The sequence below is a fragment of the Trichosurus vulpecula genome, chromosome 1 (assembly GCF_011100635.1).
Source record: "Trichosurus vulpecula isolate mTriVul1 chromosome 1, mTriVul1.pri, whole genome shotgun sequence".
Taxonomy (NCBI): domain Eukaryota; kingdom Metazoa; phylum Chordata; class Mammalia; order Diprotodontia; family Phalangeridae; genus Trichosurus; species Trichosurus vulpecula.
The window spans coordinates 406,519,484-406,540,833 of NC_050573.1; the positions used below are offsets into that span (position 1 = coordinate 406,519,484).

Below are 21,350 nucleotides of genomic sequence, written 5' to 3' on the forward strand. Positions count from 1 at the left end.
GTTGCCAAGACCTGTCGATTTCACCTTTGCTACATTTCTGGAACATACTCCCTTCTCTGACACTCTAGTGCAGGCCTTCACCACCTTATACCTGGATTATTGCAATAGCCTGCTGGTGAGGTCTAATCATCACACACACCCCTTTTCCCATTCTCCCCTTCCCACCCCCAAACGACTGAAATCTTATTTTTACATCTTACCAACTCTTCCCAATTCTACTACTGTCCCCTTATTCACTTCCTCTTTTCTCCTAACTTATTTGTATGTATATGTTTGCTTCTCTCCCCCCTTTACATTTGTCAGCTCAAGGGCAGGGGTGTCTCTAGCACTTAGCACAGTACATGTAGAAATGTCATGTTTGATGTAATAGTTGACATAAAACAGCCACCATTTATCAAAGCACCTACTTTGTGCCGGGCACTGTAATAAGTGCTTTATAATTGCCATCTCATTTTATCCTTACAACCCTGGGAGGTAGGTGCTGTTATTACTGATTTTGGAGATGAGGAAACTGAGGTAAACAGAAGTTGAATGACTTGCCCAGGGTTACAGAGCTGTCAAGTGACTGAGACTGAATTCAAACTCAGGTCTTCCTGACTCAAACTCTATTCACTATACGACCTAGCAGCCCACTTTGAGAATATATGAACTCGCCAAAGGAAACAGTTGACTTTTATTTAAAGCTTTAAACTTAATAAGCATTTTACATATACACAAAATTAACAATGTACATTACATATGCTTATAACTGTATTAAGGCTTTTGGGGTACTCTTATCTTCTCATTTGATGAGAGATAGGTAGTACACACACATGGTGACAGGTACACTACCCTATCTTATAAAGAAAAATCATATATACATATATATCTCAGAAGCTCTGGTTTCCTTCATATTTAAATTTTCAATTCAATTAAAATTCAATTCCCCCCCCCCCCCGAAAAAAACCAGAGTCTATTACAAACATTATAGTCATGTTAAAACAAAATCTAGGTATTAGCCATGCTCCCCTGCCCCAACACTCCTCCCTCCCACCCCAGAAAACAAAACATGCTTCCATTTTAAAATTTGTCAGTTCTCCACCTGGAGGTGAAGAACCATGCTAGCACTTTGGGGTTGTAGTCAGTGTTGATCAATTACTAATTCTTTTCAAGTTCATTATTCTACTCAAATGGCTACTTCCTACAAGAACTTTTTACTGAATGTCCCAGTTGTTTAAGGGACTCATCTTGTTTTATTTTATAAACTTCTGTGTGCATTCTTTCTAAATGGTAGGTAAGGTCCTTGAGGGCAGAGACCTTTTCATCTTTGTCTTTGTATTTCCTAGGCATCAGCAAGTACTTAACAGATGCTTACTGATTTATACTCGCATGTCAAATCTCATCTCTAATGCTTGCTGCCTGAGACTTTACACAAATTAAGGCTAAGCAATTTTCCTCATCTGTAAAATGGAATAACCATGAAGTGCCATTCCTTTGAGTAGAAAGAGTGAACTCCTATTTCTAACCTCCAGTATTTACCAGGTGTGACCACAGACGGGCAAGTCATCCGTCACTACCCTTGTTACCTCTCTTGTATCTACCTCACAGGGTTTATGATGTACCCAATGAGAACATCTGCAACGTGCTGCATTAGTTATCAAGAGAAACATAGTACAGGTTAGAATATAACATTTCCAGTTGAATCAATGCGTAATAAACAAAATGGTGAAATTCCTTCCATTTCTATGGAACTTGCAAACACAAATCAGAGTATCCAAATATCAACAAGAGATTTTAAATGTAGAATCAGATTTAGAGCTGGATGGGACCTCAGAGGTCAGTCCAATTTCATCTTCCCCAGTCAACAGATGAGACAACTGAGATCCAGAAGCGATTTGCCCAGGGGCAGGGTTATGAGCTGGGATTCAAATTCAAATCTATGAAATCTACTACCAAAAATTCCAAAGCCAGTACTAAATTTCCTATTAAACTTTAGAATACTCCTGGACAAAAATCACAAAGAAACCACGGATGACTGAGGTCACTAATCTATTAGCAATTGAACGGCCCTGCCAGCTACTTGCCCCACAAAACATTCCTTTACTCAGTGGTGGAATATTCTGCTTCCTTCAAAAGGTAGGACAAGTTTTGCATTTGTATTTCCAACAACTAGTCCCTCTGAACACTGATACACAATGTATAATTAAAGCGTCCCTTCCCCTAAAATGCAAGAAACCCATTCTAGTATTTACAATTCCATTGTGACAAGCTTCAATTTAATAAAATACAAATTCTGTAAACTTTCTAAATGCATTCTTAATATAGAAGCCCATTTATCTGAAACAAAGCTGATACCCCTCCTGCAAATGGAATAGAAACACTGCATCATCTATGTACAAAAGTGTACGTAACGAGACTGAGGAATTAGAGATGGACAACCAACATGCTCCAGTGGCATGTTGTACAAGATGAAAAAAGAAGGAAATAGCTAGCAGAGCTGGAATAAACCCATGTCCGGATTCCAAACGCAAGACTTCCCACTGTGCCTTGTCACCTTCCCAATTTTAGCTTTGCTAGCACAATCCAAGCTAATTTAGAGCTGTGAAAACACCTCTGACTCCTTCTCTCCAGGTATCAAGTTACTTTGTTCAAAAGAACAAAAAGGAGTCCAGTTACTAAGTCAGTCTAATATTTATATAGTATTTCATATTTTAAAGTTTGTAACACATTTATATACATTATTTCATTTAAACCTCACAACAACCCCACAAGGTAGGTACTACAGATGTGAGTGGCAAGTGCCCATGCTTACACAACAAAAGTGTGAATGGGTGGGAGGAGGTGCTCAGCTGTTGATTTAATCCCTCCTTATGGCCCAATACTCTAACTTCTCACATTTTAAGTCACAAACAAAAAGTAAAATGTTCTATGATAAGACTGCATTACTATATAAGTCCAGCTCGTGGCTATTAAGCATCTACAAACTAGAACCCAACAAATTATACGAAAACCCAATAATTTGACTAAGGTGATCAATGGATCAAATGAAACTGACCACAATTACATTTTTCATTCAGGACATTTATTTTAACAAACAGTCGAATCCTTAAGATGAACTAGATGCTGCAACAGCTGCTCTCTTGGGTTTGGGTGTTGTTCCTTCACGGAATCCATTCCTATGGTATTTGAAGAAAATAAAAGTTGTTTTTAGTTTTTCAGGGTGCATTTTTTAGTATACCCTAAAAATATTTCACCCAGCTTATCTCAGTTAAATGCTGAAATCACTATTAATTCATATGTTCAGACATTTTTTTTAAGTGCATCACGGACAAGCTGCAAACAGTTCCAATTTTCTCTCGTTAAGGACATAAACTTCCAATTGCTATCTTTTAAAAAGGAAAGAGTAATGTTTCAAGAACACTGTGTTGGACAGTGGAATTTATTTTTAAAAACTCAATTTCCATTTATGAATTGTACTGTCGAAGAATTCCTTTTTTAAACATATGAACTATGCCTTATCTTATCAAGAATTCAAGAGACTATAATGTGCAGGATGTTGCACAAGCTTGTTTTAATCCTCTACATTTTTCTGCAGGCGGGCCTGGACTAGAAATTCAATGTGATAATTTGTATTGAAACAAGTTTTATGTTAAAATACCCATTCTAAAATTCAAAGGTGAACAAAGTTGCTAGTGCTAGATACAATGGGTTGGCAGATTAAATCAAACCCTAGTAACCTGTCTTTTAACAAGTGAAAGAAACCTTTTATTCAAAAGTAGACTTTTGAAAATGCAACCCTGACATGAACTGTTAACCAGGGAATCTCAATTTGATCCTAGACATAAAAACAAGGAACCCAGGCCTAGTTATAACCCTAAATATTTCATTTTTTTGCCCTTAAAAAAGTTATAAGTAGAGAAACAAGAATACTTCTGAATCTCTCCAAAGACCTGCCTTCGTGGATTATTTGTATCTATTTTGTATTCAGTATAGAATGCTACACCCATCCTGATAACTGTTATATCTTGGGTGACCCAGACACTTAATCTTCAGTCTGACCTATACTGATTGGTCTGAAGAAGTGCCAGAGGCAATGCTCCAAAACTCTTTAACAAGAGAAAGACCTACACAGGAGTTCCCCATAAGTCAACCCTTCCTCCCAGAATTCTGGCAAATGGTATGCTGACAGTTCAAATTTAAGTTCTTTGCTTTTCACTGGATACCCCTATTTCATGTAGCAAGGAGAAAAAAAAGCAAAGCGCATTTTAAACAACTCATAAATTATCCAAAAACTAGAAGTCACTGTTGGAGATAATACCCTTAAGATGTTTCTAGTTAAACACAAGAGAAACCATTGATGATTTTGTTTTGTTTTCAAAGCTCAGTAAGAAAACATAAAATTATACCTGAATCGGCGATAGACAATTTTTAGGTGCCTCATCCGACCAGTACCAGTGGTGTTGCGTCGCTTAGCTTTTGCACTCCAATTATCTAGGACACAAAATCAAAACAATTCAAGACTTCAAACAGGTCTTACTCCCCCCAACATTATTTTCAATGACCCCTCTTAGCTGTGTCTTAAAGGTGGTAATGAAATAAAATAATCTCATTTCTTTACTTCAACAAAGAGTAATAAACATTAACAATTCATCAGACCTGTAGACCCTCTAGACCATTTTCTATTTGCATTACGTTGTTGGTTAATTAGGTCAGGGTATTCAAATTCTGAGTTGTTCACTTAAAAAAAAAATTGTTTTGTATTTTTCAACCACAACAACCCACAGAATAGTCCTAAGTAGTGGATCCACAGGGTCAAACTTGATACACCAGAATCACAACCGTTTTCCCCACTGCCCAAACAACTCTTAGAAAAGTTCCAGGGATACAAAGGGGGAAAACCAGTTCCTGTGGTCAGAGGGATAGGGGTGAGGAGTGATCATGCAGATAATGTATACAAATGCCTGAGAATTGGGAGAAAAACAGCAGTAAAGAAATCAAGAAAGGTTTCTCTTAGACGGTGGCATTTGAGTTGAACCTTGAAGAAAGCCGATATTTAACCTAACGGCAATATCTTAAAATTACTTTAACCTGCAGCTTTGGTTAGCATTTTCCCAAGTGATTATCTACAGTTCCTCAGTAACCAGTAGTGTCTTAATGAGCGCTAAATTTGCCCCAAAGATTTCCTCTCTAAAACTTTTTGCTGTACAAATTAAGCAAAATTATTTAAGTCCATCATTTGTATTAATCATTCCTTTTAGGTGTTTCGACAGAAAAACTTTATACCTTAAAGGTTTTCTTCCAATTAAAAAAATTCAGACCAATAATTTCTCTACTTAATTTTAGAAGTCTAGATTTACAAATATCAGAGGCAGGTCACCCAATATCTCCACTCATTTCACAAATGAGGAAATTGAGGTTCAGCACAGTTAAACAATTTTGTTTAATAATAAAACAGAGCAGTGATTTGAATCCACCTCCTATGACTTAAGAGTCCAACATTTTTTCCACCGTGCCCTGCTTTTCCAGGAAAAATGTTGTATTTTTCTTAAGAACTGATTTTCTTGAAGCAATTCTTCTACTTATCTGCCTTAGCAACTTTAAACTCCACTTACCTCATTCCTTCCTTATTCAATTTGTACACACGGAATAGCAACTGTTTTTAATGGGCCAAGTCTGTGCAACTAACAAGCACCACTCTCCAAAAATGGTAAACACTGCCCCTTTCCTTAAGGAATACCCACTACAATGAGAAACTTACACTTTCTCTTGCGTTTAGCAGGATATCCACATTTGCCACATGTTGACTTCTGAAGATGGTATGCCTTAGAACCACAACGACGGCACAAAGTGTGCGTCTTATTCCGGCGCTTACCAAACGAAGACGTCCCCTTCGTCTACAAAACAAACACGAAACATTTGAAATTGTGATGCAGCACAATTTATCCCAACAAAAAAATGGCAGCAAACGCTGTTACATCAGAATGAGACACACGTTCCAAAGCAACCGCGACTGGTGGGCTACTCCATTTTCCCATCTCACAGAAGCAACTCCGCCTGATCATGCAATGCCCCTCCTCCAATGCTGGGAACTTGGGAGGAATATTCTGCGGCAGAATGGAAGGTCTGGGAAATAGGGAAATGCTAGTCTCCTAACTTTTAGGACACCCTTGGAGTCCTTCACACTTTCCCAAACTTCTCGCCATTCCCCACTACATCGCGCCGGTCTGGTCTTTTGTTCCACACCGGGCACCCAGGCATGACCGACCAGCTAGACCAGTCCTCGGACAAAGCCGCGTTCCGACCTCTAGGGACAACCCGAGCGCGGGCCCGGGGAAGCTTCTCCCGAGCAAGAGCTCAGCCCCAGGAAAAGCCGCCCCTGAAACTCCTCGAGGCCCACAGTTTTGATTTCGGGCTCCCCTTTTCGGCTTTCCGCGGGATCCCCCTTCTCGAAGCCCGCATACGCCACTGCAGCCATTGCGGGCCGTCGTAGCCACCGGGGGAGAGAGGATGGATACAGATACCACATGGACCCCAAAGCAAAACTCACCATCTTCCTCCAGCCGCCGGGACCAAAGAGAACGGAAAAGAAAGAACACTTCCGCTATATCAAGTTCGCAGGGCTTCCGCCGAGATAGTACTTCCGTCGGTCACGGTGCACCCTGGAAAAGGTTCCGATGGCGGAGAAAAGAGAGGGACGGGAGAGGGGAAGGAGGAGAGGAAATGGCCTGGGCTCAGCGCCGATTGGTCCGCATTCTTGTCTCTCAGGCGGGAAGTGGGGCTGCCCCTCCCCCTTCCGGTTCCTGGATGTAGGTTCCGCTGTGCCTCTGCCACCCGCTGTGGCTTCTGTTATCTCGTTATCGTCGCCTCCATCTCTAGATCACTACTCTCGAGGGACGCTAACGCGACCCCAGCCCCGTCTGTGTCCAGCCTCCCGGGAGCGAAGACGGCGCGGGGACCTAGGATAAAACATCCACTTCTCTGACTTTCAAACTCTGCCCAGGCCGGCTCCGGGCGCGGGGCGACGTGACGTGGAGGGAGGAGCCACTGGGCCTTTGAGCGCGTCAGCACCCATCTGTGCGCCTCAGTTTCTCCTTCTGCAAAATAAGGGCCTGAATTAGATTAGGGAAGGGAAAAGCGAGAACCGGCATTTATCGAGCTTCTGCTGTGTGGTAGGCAGTGTGCAAAGCGCTTTACAGAGCGCTTTCATCAGGGATTCTTAACCTTTTTTTGAATCGTGGATACCTTTGGTGTTCTGGTGAAGTTTATAGATCCTTTCTCAGAATAAAGTTTTTTAGTGCATTAAATAAAATTCGTTGGATTACGAAGGAAACCAGTTATGTTGAAATAGAGTTGTAAAGATATTTTAAAAGCAAGTATTCATAGATTCCAGATAAAGAAGAACACCTGGACTGGATGGCCTCTGAGGTCCCTTCCAGCTCAACATCTGTGCTATAACCTTAACCTGAGGACTGCGAACTTGTCTTGTTTAGTATTGCAATAGTATTTCATTTTATTTAGTATTGCAATATTTCAGTGTAAATGATTTCCATTGTAATATTATGGATTTTATTTTATGCATTTAAAAACTTGTGAGAAGGGATCCATAGGCTTCACCAAACTGCTAAAGGAGTCCGTGACAAAAAAAAAAAAAAGAGCCCAGGAACCCCAGCAAGGTATTTCCAGATTACACATTACACACTCGTAGGCTCCAGACTAACTGGCTGTTATAACCTACAAATCCCCCTTTCCTACCTTCTGCCTTTAAACTGGAGGATTGTCTTACCTGGAATGTCCTTTTTTATTTGACCTTGTAGAATCCCTAGTTTCCTTCAAAATTCAGTTCAAGCACCAATTACTACTTGAAATTTGTACTGATTTTCCCCAGAAAAAGCAGCCTGGAGCCACCTCACGAATTACTTTGTTATGTTATTTTATATATATTATATATATACTATTTTATATTTTGTACTTCGTTATCTAAGAGTCTAGATACTAAGTATTTAGGCTAGATACTTAGAAGAGGGGTAGCAGGGCCTCATCAAAGATCACCCCAAAGTATAGACAAGATTGACTACTAATATAAAACTAAAGCCCATGGTAACCATCAGACTTGGCTGGTGTAAAACTAAAGTCAAAGGTAACCATCAGACTTCGCTGGTCTTTTGTCACACAAGCAGTTGCTTTTTACTGAGTTGTGGCTTATTTTTAAAAAGATTTGATAATGGAAACATCCGTAAGAAGAAGCAAGGAAATTCCCAAATGTGGTACAGGATGGGGTTCCAAGCTTTCTGAAATTTTGAAGGTTTTGCTACTCCTTTGTCCTGGCTGTGCCTATACACATACATACACACATATATATGCATACATAAATTCATTATTATACACTTAGTAACCTCCACAAGAGGCAGTCTGATATGAACAAACTTCTGGGCTGGGTGTGGAGTTAGGAAAATCTGGCTTCAAATCCCTTCTGACACTATTCAATTTAACTTTGTGTGTCTCACCTCACTCCCTAGAATTTATTGAGTCATAGACATTTAGGTGGAGGAAGAGATTGTGGAGGGAGTTCCCTAATAACACCCTAAAGAAACTGTTGGCTCAGACACACACACACACACACACACACACACACGTACACACACACACACACACACACATTCAAATAAAAGCATAAGATACAATAAATATTGTATAATTTATAAAATACAATAAATATAAAATATGTAAAATGTTATACATAATATAAATATGTATTATATAATATATAAAAATATATTAAAATAAAATACAATAAATTGTATAAATACGATACAATAAAATTATAGTTACTCAAAGCCTAATAGAATGGTGGATGGGGGGGGCATAAATGGCTTCTATTACCCTTGTTGCTATACCTCATCACTAGTCTCTGTCCTTCTGATTGGAAGATGGAGCTATAAACTCCAAAACCTCCATTTCAGGAGGGGGCTTAGCTCTGAACATCTCATTTCTCTCCTGGTTTCATTACTTTGGGACTTTTTTGACTTTTCCATCATGCCCTGTGCTGGGTGATGGAGATGGAAAGAAAAAACTGAAACAACCCCTGTTTTCCAAGGTACAGTCTATGCGAGGAAACTACATATGCATATAAACAAAACTATAGTTAATAATAATGGCCACTGTTTATGGAGCTCTTAATGTGTTCCAGGTACTGTATGTACTAAGTACTTTACAATTATTATCTCTTACACATCACTGAAATGATGAACCTGGCTGATGAGAATGGTGATCCCCTTGACAGAAATAGGAAAGTTAAGAAGGAGAAAAGATGGTATCTCAAAGCTGTTTTAATTTTAATTTTTCTAATTATTAAAGTTTTAATTAAATGTATTTAGAAATGATCATTAATGAATTGTGTTTCTTCTTTAGACATTTTCTATTCAAATTCTTTGATAATTTATCCTTTCGAGAAAAGGGAAGCATGGGAAGCGTGGGAAGACTTCTATGAACTGATACAAAATGAACAAGAGAATCAGGAAAAGTATACACAATGATTGCAACAATGTAAATTGAAAGAACAATAAAACTGAATGCTGTGAAGTATAATGACCAAACTTGAAAAGATGTGACCAAAGAAAAGATATGAAAAAGCATCTCCTTTCTTTGCAGAACTAGGGATGATGGGGCCCAGTGGATAAAGTGCTTTTTGTCTTAGAGTCAGGAAGACCTGATTTCAGGTTGACCTGATTTCAGGGCCTGTCTCAACACTAGCTGTGTGGTCCTGGGCAAGTCACTTAACCTCTGCCTAATTTTCCTGATCCCTGTAAAATGGGAATAATAATAATAATGTCCACCATCCAGTGGTGTTGTGAGAATAAATATTTTATATGTGCTTTGAAACAGAGGTTATATATGTATATATATATATATATATATATATGTATATATGTGTGTGTACATATACACACACACATACACATATATTTATATAATCATTGACAATTATAAAATGTCAGACTTTTAAAATATGTTGGTTGGTTTTGCTCTGGGAAATGTAGATGATACAAAAACTAACGGTAGCAAAGAAATTTTTAAAAAAGTCTTAAAAAGCCACCATTTTTCTGCTGAGGAAATGGGCATTGAGATGGTGTCAGACTCAAATTTAAGTCTCCCTTCTGGCTACATATTGACTTAGAAAACCATACATTTCCATTGTCTGTGTTTTATTGTATTTTTGCTTATTTTGTTAAATATTTTCCAGTTACATTTCAACCTCGTTCTGGTGTCTTACTGGCTGGCATGTATAACACCTCTGCCCTAATAGCTCTGTGAATGGATTTGCTACACTCAGATTCAACATGATTCTGCATTTATTATTCGTTTATTATACGCAAGGTGACCTGGATGAAAAGACAAAAATGAAACACTTCCCCTTTAAGGTGTTTACATTCTGCAAGAGCTTACATTCAGCACTTCCTGACTTTGCAGACTCACTGGCAACTAGTTGATTTCTTAACCCTGGCAATCTGGTTTCTGTCCTCCAAAGAGAGTTCCTGCTTTGTAGGATTGCTGTGAGAATGGAAAGAAGTAATATTTGCAAAGTACTTTGAAAATTTCAAAGTACTATATACATGTGTCAATTACTGTTTATTACTTTTTTTTGAAGGATTTGGTGGGTGTTGAAAAAGTGGAGGTACTGTGCATAGAAATACACAGGTGTTAAGAGCAAGAGATATGTAACATACATAGTTAAGGGCAGAAAATAGAGTGAATGTATGTTGGGAAAACTGGTAGATTTTAATGTAATGGGTAAATGACTGTCAACTGTCTGGATCTATTAAAAGCCAGACTGCCTCATTTCAGATGACTGCTCCAGAACTACTTTCACAATCTGTTTCCAGGTCAAGTGAAAAGAGGAACAATGGCTACTCCGATTATGGCTTCTGCAATCATTGAAAAGGAAAGACAAATGCTAGTTAAAATTCTGCAGCAAGATCTTGATTCTTTGTTAGATACATTAACTTCTCGGAGCCTAATTTCCGAAGAGGAGTATGAGGTCTTGGAAACTGTCACAGATCCACTGAAGAAAAGTAGGAAGATGTTAATTCTGATACAGAAGAAGGGAGAGAGAAGCTGTCAGCAGTTCCTTGAATGTTTACATAGTGCTTTTCCGGACTCAGCAACCAGTTGGTGTTCTGTCCCGGGTGAGTAGAGATTTTCCTTTTTATTTTTTTAGCCAGATTTTCTGAAGAAATAATGCATTTTAAATGGTTTGCTTTTACATTTTTCCTCTTTCTTTCCTCCAGATAAATTTCATTTTGATAGGTTCAGAGGAGTTCATGTTTTCTAAGTTTATGTTGAATGAGCTGTACACTTTACCTCCCTAAGAACTTTTACTATTTCTCTATAGATCAGTTTCAGTGGCATGGATGAAAAGTGGCATACAACTTCAATATAAACAGGGTTCCTAAAGTCTTAATTTTAATGAGTTAAAATGTAGAGCATGGTAAACTTATCACACACATATTCTACGCCAAAATTCTGATTGGTGGACAACATTGATTGTGTACATTTATATTTATGTTAGAATATAGATTTTTTTTATTATGGGAATTTGGGAAATTTCCAACACTAAGATCAGTTGATTAGAGCATGTTAGTAATACTTTCAAGGTTAGGAGTTTAATTGTTATAAGGATCAGTTAATTTTTCACAGGAAAAAAAAATGTATCTTTTCATACACTGTGCTAGCTATATATACTAGCCATTTACATATTTACATTTGAAGAATAAGTTTTGTGATTATTAGTCTAAGTCCAGTTTCCTAAAAAAATACAAACAGTTCCTTTTTGCTCTCAGTTTCCTAAGGATACGCAAATAAAAATTCTTTTTTCTTTCTCCAGAGGACGAATTAACTTGCAGTGGGGGAGGGGGTTGGTAGATATTTCCCCTGATAAAAATTGTTTAATATTTCTCTAGGTTGCCAATAGATAGTAGAATCTCTATTCCTAGTGACCTTTAAAAATATAGCAGACATTCTTTAAATGAAGGCTTTGGAGAAAACAGGTGTAGAGCTAGAGAGATGACTTCTGAAGTTCCCTTCTATTTTTCAGATTCTATGACAGCCACAGGAATGCAGACTTTATATATTTTTGAGATTCGCCATTTCATTTTGAGATTTCTAAACTTGGATCAACTCTGGGCTGTTCCTGGTGCCTTTGGTCCAGAGAAATTGAATTGATTTCAGGGACCTCCATATGGTCAAGATTTCTAATTAACTCTAGGCCCTTTAAAGATTGCAATCTTTGAAGGAGTCCAGTAAATCTGATCTGGTTTCCTTGGGTGAGAGAAAGAAATTTTTGGCTTAAGAACAAGGCCTACCTGAGTGATTGAGGCTTCCTGGTTCTGTTCTCTAGTGGCAGATTCATTTTTTCAATTTGAGAGAAAAATCCATTTTATTTTCCAGAATTTGTTAAACAAGAGAAAGGACATGAGAAAGCTGAAGCTCCTCTATTCATAGAAGAGAACAAGAATTCAGAAGTTACCCTATTCTCTGAAAAGAAACAGTTCAAAAACACTGATGTCCTTATGTCTTTGGAAGAGAAGAGCCAAGATCTAAAAACTACTGGGCCTTTGGGGAACAAGGGAGTTAGTAATTTAGCAGTCATTTTGTCCTCCAGGAAGGAGGAAGAGGAAGAGGAAGAAGATGAACTGGAAGACACAGTGTATTCAGAGGATGAAGAGGCCTATGAAAATCCAGAAGTTGTTGTGTACTTAGGGGAAGAATGGGAAAGTGAGAGTCCAGATACTGATTTATACTTAGGAGAAAGGGATTATCTAGAACCTGTGGCATATTTTGAAGATCCAGAATCAGCAGAGGAAGAGGAAGCCAGTGTGGATCTGGAGTACACCGAGTACTGTGGGGAAAATGACATGACTGGGTATTTGGACGATGAACAGAACTATGAGAATTTAGAGACTCAAGTGTCCCTGGAGGAGGAGGAGGCAGCAGAGTTAGAAGGTAAGGGAATAAAATTAGCTCCAGGCACACACACAATTCTATAACATTTAAGACAAACAATAATAGAATTTTGGTGTTGCCATGAGTCAGTCAGGGAACAGAGAATAGCAGACTCTTAGCACCCCTTTCAACCCTCCCCTGGGTCCATGTCCTTTCATCAGAGGTAGGGATTGCAGGAAAGGAGTACCTGGACTAGAGCAAGGGGATGGTGGAAAGTGGCAAAAACTGCAGCTTTTGAATAGCAGTGGTCAGATTATAGCCAAGTGCTGGTTGGCAAGACAGGATGGGATCATATGTCACCTTCCACCACACGTTATAATTTAGGAATAGGAACTAGACCTGTAATTACATTGATAGAGGAGCTCCTAGATGAGGAAACATCTTCTCCCAATACAGGTCACTACCTACTCTTCACATTGGTGTTCAGGCTTTGAGTACTGAGAGATTTGATGATTTGCCAGGTCACGCGAAACACTGTCAGAGGTGAGACTTCGTCTCTGAACTCTCTATCTACTACATCACATTATAAATTATTAACTTTTCAATTTGGGTGTTATGTTTCATTCTTCAGAGAAAGCATACCCTATTCAGTTTAGACTTGGGGATTTTGATGCATGAAAAGGTTGGGAGATTAGAGGCCTGATGTTTAAAATGAGAACAACTATTGATTATTGGGGCAAGTGGGTACACTTTAGAAATATTGCTTCTAGGCTTGGTATCAATAAGGATAATAATATCTTGAAGTGCTCATATCCTTTTATGTATTTTTTTAACCAAATTTTCCCCTTTTAATAGTCAGGACAGTGTAATAGATGCTGTGTACTTTTAAGTGTGGTACAGTAATGGCAGGAGGAGCTAGACCCTGCCTTCCTCAGTAATTTCTGTCAGCTTTATGCAGACATTCATCTGAATACCAGTTCCTTGATATAACAGACTGTTTCATTTGTATTTTTGTATCCCCAGTGCTTAGCAAGGCACCCTGCACATAGTAGGCACTTAATAAATACTTGTTGAATGCGTGACTTAATTGAAGGGTCAATTGTCAAATACTACATTGGAGTAGGGAGAAATATAAATGGCTTTTGTAAGTTTGGGGGACATTGAAGGGAAAGGTGACCTCTACTGAACACATTCCCTTTTATCATACAGGCCCTTTCAGATCTGAGAAGGCAGTCCTCTTTATAGAAGACCTCATAACCCATCTAGTTCTTGTGTAGGAAAAGGACAATTCTTTTCCCAGCACTGAACACATAAAGTTGATTTGAACCTTATTTTCCCAACTTCCCATTAAGTTCACCACTGTGACATCAGTCACTGTTTCCAAGAGAAATAGCTAGGGAATACATTGGAAGTTGACTGTTGGAGTTTAGATGAAGTCAGAGGCAAGTATTAACATTTTAAGAAAAGATTTTGTTCTTAAGAAATGACCTTGCTACAACAAGCAGTTCATTTTAAGCTTAGGGTCAATATGGTTTCTTCTATGGCCATAGGGACTTTATTTTAGATAAAACATTATGAGTTCAATTGCAATTGTTCTGAGCCCTGATTTAGGAAAATTTCTAACATTTAGGTGGAGGGTAGGGTCTCTGCCTAAATTTATTTATAAAAAATTTTAAAAAGTTTTTTTTGTCCAATGAACAGAAATCTATTTACTCTCCTCACCCCCTACCTCATTGAAAAAGAAAAATCAATTCCTTGTATTAGATATGCATAGTCAAGAAAAACAGTTTCTGCATTAGGCATGTTTAAAAAGATTTTAAATATTATCCAAAATATTACCATATACCAATAAAATATTAAAAAGTATTGTTCTGCTCCCTGGATTCTTCACCTCTCTGTCAGGAGATGGGTAGCATGCTTCATCATTGGTCCTTGGGAATCATTGATGATCATTGCATTATTCTTACAGCCTTCAAAGTTGCTTGTCTTTATTATGTTGCTATTATTGTACAACATTGTTCTCTTGGTTCTGCTTATTTCATTCTTCATTAGTTTATAAAAATCATCAAAAGTGTTCCTTTTATTGATATTAATATTGATATTAGAGTATAAGTTGTTCTTCTGGTTCTACTTATTTCACTTGCCAGCTTATAAGTCTTACAATGTCTCTTTGAAATAGTCCATTTCCTCTTTTCTTACAGTATAATAATATTCCATCACATTCATAAATCACAATTCATACATCCATTCCCCAATTGATGGGTATGTCCCTTAGTTTCATTTTTTTCCTACCACTTTTCCTCTTTCTTTGATCTCTTTTGAATATAGGCCTTGATGTGGTATAGCTGGGCGAAAGGGCATGCACTATTAGCAACTTTTTGTGTATGATTCTAAATTGCTTTCTAGAATGGTTGTACCCTTTCATAGACTTACCAACAGTGCATCAGCTGATTTTCCACAGTCCTTTTTCTTTTTTTGTATGTCATCTTTGCCAGTATGAATCTATCTCTTGGTATCTCTGGCCATTTTGTGGATGAGTTCAGGTTATTGAAAATGTTTGTGTAATGAAATAGATTATAGTGTAGTGTCTGTGGATGGATTGGCACTGGTTAAGGAAGTTGAGGAAAGAGCGTACCTTTTTTTGGGACTTCCCCTCAGTTCTCAAGTAGATGGGTATACTGGAAGCACTAGTTCAGGTCTCCCCTGAGATATATATATATATATATATATATATATATATATATATATATATATATATATATATGTATATATATATATATACATATATATATATATATATTTATATTGAATTAATGGCTGTCCTTTATATCTCCCTTTTCTGCCATCTTTCAGTCCTACTTTCTCTTTTTTCCTGTTGATGATTGCCCTGAGGCTGACAGTTCTTGGCTTATCTCTCTCTGACCCCATCCTTTCCTCTCGCTTCTAGACCCTTAGAATCCCTTTTGTACAAATTAATTAGAGGGTAAGCACGTTTCTCACAATAGTTTTTTTTGGTTTTGATTGATTGATTGATTGATTCAAGAAGTGTTCTTATCTAACAAAGGTTAGATATCCTTTTAAGTCCTTAAAAGTATCCTACTTTTAAGTAGGTAGGATACTAAATGGAGCTGTCTTCTTACAAACTAAATAGGGAGAAGCTTGTTGGTTGGAAGTTAGATTTACATTCTCCCTAAGCAACAGATAAATGCCATAAAGAATTAGTCAATAAAGTTAACTTTGTTTTTAATGACCATTTTACCATTTACTGTGTTTCCTCTGTTTCTTTAGAGAGAAGAAAAACATTTAAAGAAATCCTGTCATGTTTGGAAATGGACAGGAATAGAAAGCTTCTACCAAGTTTTGTTCATCAGTTCCAATTGGACCATGGATGTCATTGGATCCCTCAGACATCAGCTGACTTATCATGGAATTTCCTAGTAAAAATTCGGTCCTTGGATATAACTGCCAGAGACACAGTCCTCAGCCAGAGGGTCACAGATGAGGATGGCAAAGAGGAACTGATCACTAAGGTTGAAAATATGGGTCTTAGAGACAAGGACACCATTAACCCCCTTGATGTCCTTTGTGCCGTCATGCTTTGTTCCGACAACTCTTTGCAGCAGGAGGTCTTGGGGAACATGTTTAAGTGCCACTTTGCTCTTCCCCTGCTGCTACCAGATGCAGAGAACAATAAGTGCATTTTGATGCTGGAGGCCATGAAGAACATTGTGCCAAAGGACTCAATACATTCCCTAGGAAATGCTGCTCAGGTTGGTGTAAAGTCCTTAGTGTTTATGAAAATGCCACTTATCTCTTTTGTTCGATTGGGGTGCTGTGGTTTATCTAAATCCAGGATCCTTAATGCAGTGCTCAGCCCTCCCCAAAAGCAGCCTCCCCACATCTTTCTCCATCGAGACTCCCATGCCTCATTACTTCCTCGGCAAATCTCTGATGGCTTGGTTGAGATTACTTGGTGTTTCCCTAATAGTGGCACCGGAAAGGAAAATCCTGACTTTTTCCAAGAGCCTGTGGCTGTGGCTAACCTTAGGGGAGATCTGGAGTGCTTCTGGACACAGTTTGGCTTTTTAATGGAAGTCTCCTCAGCTATGTTCATTTTCACTGATTGTCCAGGTGAGAGGGAATGGGACCTCCTGGCATTTCTAGGAGAATCTGCTAAGGAAAGATGCTACTTCATTCTCAGTCCCCAGTCTAGGGAGAGTGAGGAAGCCCAATTGTTCCAGAGAGTTCTGAAGCTGAAGCCATCACAACTGCTGCTTCTAGAGGAAAGTGATATGGAGAACAGAGGAACGTATGCAGAGGGTCTCCAAAAAGCCCTGAAGGAGGTAATGCGCTCTCCTCTCATACATGTGTCAGTGGAAGATATGGCATCATTGGCCAGAGAGTTGGGGATCCAGGTGGATCAGGACTGTGAGAAAGCCCAAGGTGTCCAAGGAACCCTTAGTGAAGCCACAGCTGAGGCAGGTGAGGATGGGGTACCCCAGAGCCATACTCAGTCCACAAATGTATCAGGAAGCCAGTGTCAAATGCCTACAAGACAGGCTAGGATTTTTAGGGGAGTCCATCCCCAACCTCATGCTTTCTACCATACTACATCATTTGCCTCTGGCCCATGGGCTTGGAGGCACCCAGTGACTGTAATTAAGAGCAATCTTTACTGGGCTCCTCCAAGACCCTACTGGGCCATGGGCTGCAATGCGTGGTCAGGGGTTAGGCCCAGATGGTTAGGCCCTCTGGCCTTTCACAATAGAAGGGCCAATATACGAGGCAGAAGTCCTGGTAGAGGGGCTTGCATACCCCAGAGAATTAATCAAGCTGAAACATTAGTGAAATCCTCTAGATCTCCCCTAGTACATCATTTCGTAAGACCACCCAGACCCAATTTTCAAACTGTACAGGTCCCATACCATGGATTTCAATCAAAAAATTTAAAAGCCAGTAGATTCACCTACCAGGCAGGTCATTTGCAAACCCTAGGACCACAGCCATCAGGAACATCTATTCAACCTATTAGACCAAATTTCCATTTAGGGTGGTTCCGGAACCCAGGATTCCAACATGTAGGAGTGACCAGGAGACCTATGAGACAAGCATCAAGTTCAGGACAATACCAGTCTACAGAAGCACAGTCTACAGAAACATCTAGAAGGCCAACCTCCCAATCACAGGTATCAAAGCTAAGAAGAACATCTGGGACCCTGAGATCTCAGCCCTCAGGAGTAGCTGAGCCGTCAACAAAATCGTCCTGTCATATAGGAAGCTCCAGGACCCAGCAACCTCAACCTGCCGGAACAACTAGGGGGCCCATAGGAGCTTCCTGTTGGCCGGGAGCACATAAACAGCACCAGGGTCAGAGCACAAAACCTGCTTCCAAAACAGAACGCTCGTCCAATTATAGTAGTAAACCCTCACCCAAGTCCCAGTCCAAGCCTCCTCAAAAAAAGCCATCCAGCTCCACAGGAGGAGCTAAGAGGAGAGGAAAGTAATAAATGCTTATTCTACAGCCCAGTGAGTCTAATTATCAAGAGGCAGCTAAGTGGTGCAGTGGATTGAATGCTGGATCTAAAGTCAGGAAAACCTGAGTTCAGATCTTGCTTCAGATGTTTACTTTCTGTGAGACCCCAGACTTAATCTCTGTCTGCCTCAGTTTTCTCATTTGTAAAATGGGGTTAATACTAGAAGTTACCTCCCAGGGTTATCGGGGGGATAAAGTGTGATGCTATTTGTAAAGGTCTTTGCAAACCTTAAAATACATGTGAGTGCTAGCAATTATTATTCTTTTTATAAACAAAGTCTCCTTAACTATTACTATGTATTCCACATAACCACTCATTTGCCAGATTAATTTATCTGACATGCTACTTGATTGTGTTACCCTGTTGCTAGAGAACCTTAAATAGCTTCCTCTTGCCTATAGAATAAATGAAAATTCCCAAAGCCCTCTATAATCTGGCTTTAAGTTAATTGTTGGGCTGGTGAGGTTGAGGAGCCTGGATTTAAGGGTCCCGTTTTTCTCCATCTTCTCCAGAATAAAGGCATTCCTGGCATTGCAACCTCACCATCTTAGTCAGATAGGGTAGGTGTTCCCCGATAGGCTCTGTGTTAATAGGAAGGATCCCACAAGGTTTGGAAACAGAAACAGTTCTCTTCCATTCCATTCCACAAATATTTGTTAAAATGACTACTGTCTTCAGAGCCCTGTGCTGGGCTCTGGGGATATTGGTTTCATTCTGTGTACATAGTTCTCCAGTGCCCAGCACAGTGCCTGGCACCTAGTTGGTGCTGAATTTGCTTGTTGATTGATTGATTTCTAGTCATTTGATTGTTAAAGGAAGGGAAGATATGGGATGATAGCTTGAAGGGAAGGCTGAGTCAAGAAAAAGTCTTTTAAGGATGAAGGAGATGCAGGCATATTTGCTATTAGTGTAGAAGGAACTGGAAAATAAGATTGAAGATGAGAGAGAGCAGGGATAGGATTATGAGCATAAGTAGAAGGGTTATCCTGGGTAAGAAGGGCATCCCCAGAGAATGGGAAAAAGGGTTAAAGAATAGGAGAAAATAGAGGTTTTAGGGTATGGAAAAAGTGAGTTCATTTTGGATGGCTGAGAAGGCAGTGGTAGAGTAGGGGGATTGAGAAAAGAAGAGTTAGTACATCATTTTAGGCCATCATACGGTGATAGAAAGTCAATGAGGATGAATATGAATGTGAAAGCAGGACCAGAAAAACAACATACCCAATGAAAACTGAAACTAAGCACTGTGTAATATAATAAACAAGCTTGACCCTGAAGAAAAGATGAAAAAAAATGCACTTCCCTCCTTTCTTTGCAGAGGTGGGGGACTGTGGACATGAAACATTGGATGTTTTGTCAGACTCATTGTTAACAACTTTGTTGATGAGTTGGTTAATTTTACTGAACCACTTCCCAGCCTCAAACCCTTTCATTCTGATTCCTTATTACAAGTGGTTTGGTGAGAATCAGTTGATCAGGATTGTCTGGACCATTTCCTTCCATTATACTAGAGAGAGATCACTGGCGAGGGGAAGAAATAAAGGTGATACAAAAACAAAACTAATGAGTTTTTTTTTTAAAGAAGGTCAATCAGGGAAGAATAAGAAGATTACAATCCAGATGGGATTAGAATACATAGTTTTGTAGTGAATCCAAGATTATGTGGTTCTGTGACTTCTTCCAGAAGGAAGAACCAGGAGTAGAGAAGGCAGAGAATGGGGGTGACCATTGGTTGGGGGTTGGTAAGCTGGGAAGGATGATAACACAAGGGGACAGAGGATTCAAAAGGAGAAGGTAGTGAATAGTTGAACTGAAGAACCAATGAGTCAGGACTGTGAAGAGAGTAAAGTGAAGCTAGTGGTGGACTGGGAAAATGGGGGAGGGGGTAGAAACATGAAACATATAAAGATGAAAAATATGGTTAGGAGGAATGAGGCAGAGTACATGGAAGGATAAAGAATTTTAACATTTAGTATTTCAATATTTGGTAAATTGTATCTGTTATCAATGTTTGCCTATAAATTTCCATCTGTATGTCATTAGACAGAAGACAAGATATAATCATTAATACATAACTGGAAAAACTTCAGCAAATAAATAAATATTGGACCCATGATTTCATCAGTTTTGATATTGCCTAAATCAAATCCCTTTCAGTCTTCTCATTCTTTATGGTTCTTAATGGTGTCTTCTGCAAATCCTTCATAGATGATTCACCCAACATAATGTAAACTAGTGGTGTCAAATTCAAATAGAAGTGGACTCCTGCAGGCTGCATATTGATTTGGAAACCAAAAATTGACATTTATTTCATTTTTATTTAGTTTGTTAAACATTCCCCAATGACATTTTAAAGTTCAGGCCTGCCTCTGATTTTGCTAGAAGGCCTGGCATTTAACACTTCTGCTATAGACTTTCCTTTAATTGTTTTAAATTTCTAGGGGTTAACAAATGCACTACTCAGCTGTCCGTCAGTTGTTTCATTATGACTATATGAGTGACTCCTCTTATTTGCTAGTCATCCACTTATTTCACATTACTTCTTAACTCTCTATTTTCTATAAGCTTGGTTTTGGTTCTGTGGAACATCATGCCCCCATACAGGGTACCCTCTGATGGCTCCTTCTCCTTTCTTTTCAGCGTTCTTTTGTGTGTTGTCTTCTCCCGTGGGATTTCAAATTACTGAAGGGCAGGGACGGTCTTTTTTTCTTTTTCTCTCTCCAAATGCTTAGCGTAGTATCTGGCACATAGTAGGTACTTCATACAGGTCATTGAATTGAACTAAATTTTTGGTAACCTCCTGCAGTATACCTTTACCCACCAGTGTTGTTCCATTGTCCCTTGGGTTATTTTTAATTTTGTATTTGTAACCTAAAAGGTTGTTTCATCTAAGTCTTAGAT

General features: G+C 39.0%; 2 protein-coding genes and 1 non-coding gene across 3 annotated transcripts; 1 reads left to right on the top strand and 2 right to left on the bottom strand.

Moving 5' to 3' along the window:
• Window positions 1-658: 658 nt before the first annotated feature.
• Window positions 659-6,954, bottom strand: RPL37 (ribosomal protein L37). Its single transcript, XM_036740951.1, has 4 exons — window positions 6,527-6,954; window positions 5,738-5,873; window positions 4,386-4,470; window positions 659-3,155 (listed from the first exon to the last, which is right to left on the bottom strand). The coding sequence occupies exons 1-4, from the start codon at window positions 6,527-6,529 to the stop codon at window positions 3,086-3,088; spliced, it is 294 nt and encodes a 97-aa protein (XP_036596846.1). The 5' UTR covers window positions 6,530-6,954; the 3' UTR covers window positions 659-3,085.
• Window positions 3,236-3,314, bottom strand: LOC118835094. The gene has a single exon (XR_005009444.1). It is a non-coding gene; the product is annotated as a small nucleolar RNA SNORD72 (small nucleolar RNA).
• A 3,772-nt stretch (window positions 6,955-10,726) lies between the features above and the next one.
• Window positions 10,727-20,558, top strand: CARD6 (caspase recruitment domain family member 6). Its single transcript, XM_036740816.1, has 3 exons — window positions 10,727-11,162; window positions 12,424-12,978; window positions 16,207-20,558. The coding sequence occupies exons 1-3, from the start codon at window positions 10,880-10,882 to the stop codon at window positions 18,420-18,422; spliced, it is 3,054 nt and encodes a 1,017-aa protein (XP_036596711.1). The 5' UTR covers window positions 10,727-10,879; the 3' UTR covers window positions 18,423-20,558.
• Window positions 20,559-21,350: the final 792 nt, after the last annotated feature.